The sequence below is a fragment of the Charadrius vociferus genome, unplaced genomic scaffold, assembly GCF_000708025.1.
Source record: "Charadrius vociferus isolate BGI_N301 unplaced genomic scaffold, ASM70802v2 scaffold213, whole genome shotgun sequence".
Classification (NCBI taxonomy): Eukaryota; Metazoa; Chordata; class Aves; order Charadriiformes; family Charadriidae; genus Charadrius; species Charadrius vociferus.
Genome location: NW_009647828.1, coordinates 1,265,402 through 1,272,141, shown reverse-complemented (window position 1 = coordinate 1,272,141; position 6,740 = coordinate 1,265,402). Strand labels below are relative to the sequence as shown.

Below are 6,740 nucleotides of genomic sequence, written 5' to 3'. Positions count from 1 at the left end.
GGTATAGGCCTGTGGGGCTGTTGTGGGGCAGGGGAGGCTCGAGTGCCTGACTGTAGCTCTGGGTATGGGGCTGCTGTGGGGCAGGAGGCTGGGTGGGAAGCTGCTGTGGGGCAGGTGGCTGGTTATGGGGCAGGGAGCTGGGTATAGGCCTGTGAGGCTGCTGTGGGGAAGAGGAGGGTTGGGCTTGTGGCAGTTCGAGCATTCCTGTGGTGCAGAGATGGGTTGTGGGGCTGGATGTGGGGCTACTGTGAGGGAGAGGGCTGGCTGTGGAGCAAGGGAAGGTTGGGGGGTCTGGGGCCACTTTGGAGCAGGGGCAGCTAGACTTGAGGTTACTGTGGGGTAGGGAAGGGCCAGGGTGGTGGGGCTGGGACGGGTGTGGGGCAGGCTTGGGAGACACCCCCCCAGCTGCTCAGCCCTGGGCAGGAGCTTAGTGGTTTCCTCTCCTGGCAGGGCCGAGTTCAGGGCCGAGGTGCTGCAGAAGAAACGGGAGGCACTAGTGTCCAGGGAGGACTCGGTGGCGCTGACGGAGGAGCACCGGCGCCTGATGGCATGGAATGAGGAGGAGAACGCCCGGCAGCGGGCACGCAGGTCAGCCTGAAACCACACAAAGCCAGGGGGGCACTTCTCTTCATGGCTTTGACTTTTGCTCCTGCAGAATTAAATTCAACACCCGCGTTCGTTAGAGTCAGACTTAATTTTTACAAAGACGCTAGTCCTAAATTTTGACCTTTTAACTAAGTCTGCATACGCAGTGGTCATGTAAGTTACTGAGCTCGGGACAGCCTCCCGGTCTCCTGTGGAGGTCGATTTCATTGGGAAGATAAATTTCTCTGCATTCCCTCCCACGCCGCTCCCAGGGAGCCATCCTCTGGTCAGGCATGGGAAGTGTGCCGATGCTTCCAATAAAATCAGCGTCTGCTGAGTCTTGAAAGCAGTAGAAGGTTAAAGGGAAAAGCCCCTCTGTCCTGTCCCCACTGGCTGTCCCTTGGCCCGTCACAAGGCACTTGAGCTTCCCCTTCCAGGTCCTGCCAGAAGAATCCCGTGTTCTGACTTGGAGCTCCTGAATGGAGCCAAACCCAGCTAGGTCTCAGGTCTGTGTCATGCGTGTCTGTGCTGCTCTGTTTGAAAGCTTTTGCGTTAAGGTTTTGCATTAGTTTTTCTCTCGCAGGAGGAGGAGAATTCTCCTCCCTCCCCACACTGGAGACAGCACGAATGCTCTTCCCCGGTGTGGCTGCTCTGCTCCTTCCCCTCTCTTCTGGCTGTGCTCAAACTTGGTGGCTTTGCATCTCGAGGGATTAGTGTGTCTCACCAAAGTGCCACCCTGCAGGGCGTGAGCATTCACTGAAGCCTTGTTGTTTGATTTTCCTTTCCGTATGGCAGAGAGGAAAGACTTAGGAAAGAAGAAGAAGAACGGAAAAGGCAGAAGTTACAGGTTGCAGAGAACAAGGCCAGGGTAATGGAGGCTTTCCTGAAGGAGAAGGAGAAGGAGGTTCTCCAGCTGCAGGTAAGAGCAGCTGGTTCCTGCTGGGAAGAACGCTGCCAGCAGTCCCTGTCAGGGGTTTGGCAGCCCGTGGGAGTGGTGTGGAAGCAGTAGGCTTACTTTCCAGAGATTTTTATGTTGGTAGCTGGGAATGCAAGTGTTGGTGCCTTCCAGGAGTGTTGACAGTGTGTGGATGGGATAGAAGTTGAGAACTCTGAGAACAGGGTGGAATAACCCTGAGTGAGAGAATAAAGGCATCCTCGTTCTGCACTTGGCTCCTGCTGAGATCCTGGTGATGCTGGTGGCATCTCAGGGTCTCTCGGAGATCCATGAGCTCTGTGGGCACCAGCAACTTTTGCACTGCCAGTAGTGACTCGTCCACTAACGTGCATTAAGAGCCAATACTTGTCCTTTGTTCAGGAGGAAGCCAAAACGTTCATCACCCCTGAGAACCTGGACGCGCGGATTGAGGAGTGCCTGGACAACCCTCGCAACTACAACTTCGCCATCGACAAGGACGGGCGGATTGTCAAACGGACGGTGTTGTCTTAGCGGCCCCAGCCTGGGACAGGGGGTGCTGGCCTGGCTTCTGGCCAGAGGCTCCGCTTACGAGCTGGTTTCTTCCTTTTAATGTATAAATCGACTACAGAATTGTTGGAGAAAGCCTGCGGGTCTGGCTGTGGTTCTTCTGAAGGGTTAATGCCTGTGGGAGGGAGGGTGAGGGAGAAACTTGGGCTTGCAGTGAGTTACCATGAGTGGCAAAGGCACCACCAGCAGTCTGTCTTAGCCCTGCGAGGCAGCAGAGAAGCTGCCAGTGTTCATATTCCCGTCACTCTGACTCTCTGCTATTCTACCTCCCACGTGTTTGGATCCCTCCTGCTTTCATACGAAGCGTGTAGTGGGAGAAGAGCAGGAACAGTCCCCAGGCAGATCCTGGCTCTGATCTCCCCGGTGTAGCCCCGGCACTGTTTGTGTGTGGACCCCTCTAGATCCTTTTGGAAAAAAAAAATGAGGTTGGAATGGCTTTGGAGGAAACACTGACCCCTCACTCTTTGTTGCTGGGGGAAAGCATTAATTGTTCTCTATTTTCTGCTGTGGTGGAAGGACCTGTGGTTCTTGCTCAGCCTTTAAACCCTCCTTTGCACACCTGTTGGTGTGCCTAAATGAGAAAACTCTGCAGAGGATGTCTAAATGATACTGGCTTTTACATGTCTCCTTTTCTCTTCCACTCCCTACAGCCTTATTTTACTCATCACCTGGGGCTTAATTTGTAGGTAATACTCTCATTAGTCTGGGTCCTCTTTGGCGGTTCTGGCTTGTTGTGGTCTTGCAGACTGAGCTGTTCTCTCAGCTTTGCCCCCAAACCACTGGTTTTGGGCTGCCCGACGCCGGCCTGGAGTTTGCTGTGGTTCAGCCAGAGCGCTGGCAGACTGACCACAGGTCCCTCTGCCCTCCCTCCCTCAAATAAATCACCAGCTGCAGGAATTGACCTTAAATCCTTGCTTTTTGTCTATGCTTCCCTAAGAACGGCTTTTTCTCTCCAGCCAGCCCTCACGAGTCTGCACCTAAACCAGACAAGCACATGAAAAACACAGACTACTTTTTTTTTTTGTTTTGTCCTGTACAAGTTTTATTTCTAATTAAGATCATCATTTAAATCTGAGTCACAGACCGTGGCTCGTCTGTTCTCAGCCTGATGCGGGGCTGGTACGGCTCAAGAGATAAGGGATCCTGTAGGTTCTTCTCCCCCGGGTGGTCTATGCAATCAGCATTTCTTGGTCGCAGGATGAGTCAAGCACGCAGCCCTCTGCGCGGGGAGAGAAAGGGGAGAGCACCATGTAAAATGAGATGGCACAAACCAGCCTTCAGAGACCCCCTGGCGCTGGTTTTTAATAACATCGAACAAGATGGTGGTGGCTTCGTGCCCTGCAGCTCCCCGGGGTATGTAGCAGGATCTCTGGTAGTGTCTGACTTTGGGAGGAGGCTGGGATTTTTGGAAAACCACAAGGAAAGCAGGAGGGAGCATGGGCTGCCGTGCGCCGCAGGACTCCTGCTGCTTGCTCAGCCCCCTAAATTTGTTTCCTGTTTGCTTTTCCCCCTTCCTTAAAACCTCACGGGCTGTTCCCACCTTCCCCGGGGTCAGCATCAAGTCTGCCTTGAGTGGGGTGGCCCTGGCTGTTGGGCAGATAGATGGGACAAAGATGATCCTTTGGGCAACATCCCCTCTCCCACTTTTATATCGTGACCTCCCGTGTGTGAGGCCCCCTGTGCTGAGGGTCCCAGAAAGGAGGAGAACCCGGCGCTGCCCTCACCGCTGCTGCAGCAGATTCCGGGGGCCGCGCAGCTCCCTCCGCTGCCGCCGCAGGGTTTGTGTCCCGACTCGCAGGGTGTCGGCAAGAAGTTTTCCTCCTGGCATCGCAGGGTTTCGGAGGTGCCGATGTAACAACCCAGCTCTTCTCCGCAGCAGATGTTGGGACCGAAGCAGTGGCCCTTGTTCCTGGGGCCGCAGGGCATGCACTGCTTGGGGAAGGGGGTGAAGAAAGGTGGGGGAGAGTTGAAAGCATCTGGGGTTAGGTCGAGCCTCTCCCCTGGTCCTTTCCTCCCTCCTCCCACGATCTTCCCTGCAGGAGCCCTGGGGAGGCTTGGGGAAGGTAGGGAGAAGGAAAGGAGGGGGTTAGGAGGTCTCCCAGCCCGTCGGGACTTACCTTCCTGATGTCCATGTCCAGGACGGCACGTTTGCCCCCGATAGGGCAGTTCTGGATGTAGCAAGCGGAGGAGAGAGCCAGGAGCCCCAGGAGGCAGACGGCGAGCGCCTTGCAGGGCATGGCTGTGGGGTCGGAAAGATTTTCGGCTTCTCATCCCAACGAGGGGCCATGTATATATAGTGCTGACTCCTACTTACACATGCCAGCACCAGCGTCACCCGTTTCTCTTAAAAACCACAAGGCATTGCTTCCCACACTGGAGGGCTCTGCTAATAGCAGGAGGTCAAAGACGTGAGGTCAAGGCCAAGGTGTTGGTTTTCTCCTTGGTGATGACTCTGACCGCAGTGGGGGAAACGTGCGGAGGCTGCAGATGCTGTTTGGGGCTTGGGTCCCTTCCCTGCCAACCCCATAGGGTTGCCGAGCTGTGGCTGGTCTCTCCGTGTCCTGTTTGGGACCTTTCTGGCGTGGGTTGGGCAGGGATGGAGGAAGGCATCGCCATAGCCTGGTGGGATGCATCCACCCAGGAGTGGGGTGAAAGGGGCTTTGTGCTTCTGGCGGGAGGAAACCAAACCTGTATTCTCCTCTGGGATTGTGTGTGGGATCTGGGGTGGGAAATGCGGTGTTGGTCGTTTCTACCCATCTCTGCCTGGTCTTTGGAGGATGCTCAGTGCTGGGCTTCTACTCTGGGGTGGCAGTGACACCGAGCCCGTCCTTGCCTGCTTTCATCTAAAGGCACTGAGACAGCCTGAAAACACCAAACCTGATCCACGACGGCCCAAACCCCCAAATTTTCCTATTGCTTCTGCCCTAGAGCTGCACATGACGCTTGAACGCGATGCCCTGGACCACATCAGCAGCAGGGAAAGGAACCCCTGGAGAAATGGGACCCAGGGTGAGGCTGAAGGCTGATGCAGTCACGCAGGGTCCTGCTCGTCCCAACCCCTTGCCTTCATTACCGCAATTAAGAGCTTCCCGCCTTGAATAAATTCCTGTGCCGAGGACAAATCTTACGTCTATGGAGACCATTACCCCATCCCTCCTTACGCCTGATTAATTGGGAATTAGGCAGCCCGGAGCTTGGGAGCCATGACCTCTTCTCGTCTGCTCCGGCTTGCTTCGAAATCTGCCACTTAGTGTGGCCGCGGTGGCTGACGGTGAGGGCAGCCAGGTCCTAGTCACTTGCCCGGGGTCAGGCAGCCGATGAGTCCTGGTCCCCGGGGACCACCCAGGCACCGGGGTCCATGTTAATGGGTTGGAAATGGGGCTCAGCATCTGCTGTGTGGTGTCCCAGCGGCTCAGCCCCGGCTGCTGCCCCGCTGCAGCATGGGGTGGAGGGGAAAATCTCCATCCCAGAGCCCCTACTGTGGGTCTGGGGGTGCCGAGACCCCCGTGGGCAGGACTGGGATGCGTCTTGGGTGGACAAGCGTGGAAAAAAACCCCCACCACCGTTATGAGCTCCTTGTGCTTTTTGGGACCTCGACTCCCTGATGCCAAGGCTCCCGTCAGCCTGGAGCATCGTCCTGGCTCGCTGATGCATCTCCAGTGCCGCAGGAGGTGTTGGGGTCCGTACCCTGTATCCCGGGACAGGCTGAGTGCCAGTGCTGGGCTTCAACAGCACAATTTCTTTATCCCACAGGTGCCCAAGTTTGGGGTCACCCATCTGCGCTTTCCCAATGATTTTGGGGGTGATTTTGGGTCCCCCGCCTCCCCAGGGCTGGGGTAAGATGCTCATTGCATGAACTGGGTGCTGGATTAATCCTGCACTCCCTTGAGGTGCAGGGAGCTGATGTGGGCAGGATGAGACCTGCCAGCGCGGAGGAGCTCCACCTCCCCGGAGGTGTCACCTCCCTCGGGGACATTATAAAGGATGAACTGTCCCCCGCGCTGTGGCCAGATCCAAGCCCTGAGAGAGCCTGGAGCAGGGACCCCGCCAGGGTAAGAGATGCGGGAGGGAGTAAGAGGGTTGGGGTAATGGTACCCCAAATATAGGGGGTGCTGGTGGAATAAGTGGGGGGCTGATCTTGCTCATCGCTGTCTGATGGGGACCAATTTGGTGAGCAATGGTGGGGAAAGATGAGATCAGCCAGGTAGATTGTATGAAGCTGGGAACACAAACCTTTCTGCTCTTGGGGCTTTTTCGGGTGGTTTTCCTTACTTTTTATCATTTTTAGTAGATGTGGCTCGAAGCCATCTCCTGTTCCAGTTCCTGAAGGCCACGGGGCCCTGAATCTGCCTGGAAGAGGGGTCTTGGTCAAGAGGTAACACAATGATGGCACCTCCTGGGGAGTGATGCCCCAACCTCCAGGGGCTGGGGGTTCTGGGAGGCTCAGCACCCATGGGTGCTGCTGGGGCTCCCAGCGTGGGACCCAACGGCCAGATCCCAAAAGCCAACTCTGCCTGGGCTTCTGCTAGCTCAGCTCTGCCCTTACTGCTGCAAGGACGGGGCCAAATCCTGCACCCCACCCAGCAAAACCGCTGTGGATGGGGGATGAACCACATGGAGCTGGATGGGGATTCTGGGGAGGGGTGTGGGGTCTTTGCCAACCCACCTCCCC

The 6,740-nt window shown here is 56.2% G+C and overlaps 3 protein-coding genes across 3 annotated transcripts in view; 1 reads left to right on the top strand and 2 right to left on the bottom strand.

The window, feature by feature from the left end:
* The window catches only part of MRPS26 (mitochondrial ribosomal protein S26), a 5,363-nt gene extending 3,331 nt beyond the window's left edge, over window positions 1–2,032 (top strand). Inside the window, exons 2-4 of the mRNA XM_009882548.1 lie at window positions 451–588; window positions 1,381–1,504; window positions 1,901–2,032. Coding sequence (XP_009880850.1) covers window positions 451–588; window positions 1,381–1,504; window positions 1,901–2,032 — 394 coding nt within the window. The remainder of the gene's footprint in view (window positions 1–450; window positions 589–1,380; window positions 1,505–1,900) is intronic.
* Window positions 2,033–3,237: 1,205 nt separating this feature from the next.
* On the bottom strand, window positions 3,238–4,305 carry LOC104284243 (neurophysin 1). The gene is made up of 3 exons (XM_009882547.1): window positions 4,186–4,305; window positions 3,793–3,997; window positions 3,238–3,287 (listed from the first exon to the last, which is right to left on the bottom strand). Exons 1-3 carry the CDS (start codon window positions 4,303–4,305, stop codon window positions 3,238–3,240), a joined length of 375 nt encoding a protein of 124 aa, XP_009880849.1.
* A 687-nt stretch (window positions 4,306–4,992) lies between these two features.
* LOC104284242 (vasotocin-neurophysin VT-like) overlaps window positions 4,993–6,740 on the bottom strand; it is a 3,452-nt gene continuing 1,704 nt past the window's right edge. The window contains exon 4 of the mRNA XM_009882546.1: window positions 4,993–5,057. Within this exon, the coding sequence (XP_009880848.1) occupies window positions 4,993–5,057 (65 nt within the window). The remainder of the gene's footprint in view (window positions 5,058–6,740) is intronic.

Excerpts from the sequence above, each read along its gene's own strand:
- LOC104284243 (XM_009882547.1), bottom strand. The coding sequence starts at position 4,305 with ATGCCCTGCAAGGCGCTCGCCGTCTGCCTCCTGGGGCTCCTGGCTCTC. Across the intron at positions 3,998-4,185 it reads TGGACATGGACATCAGGAAG|TGCATGCCCTGCGGCCCCAG; the intron begins GTAAGTCCCGAC and ends TTCCCCAAGCAG. Across the intron at positions 3,288-3,792 it reads CGGAATCTGCTGCAGCAGCG|AGGGCTGCGTGCTTGACTCA; the intron begins GTGAGGGCAGCG and ends CTCCCCGCGCAG.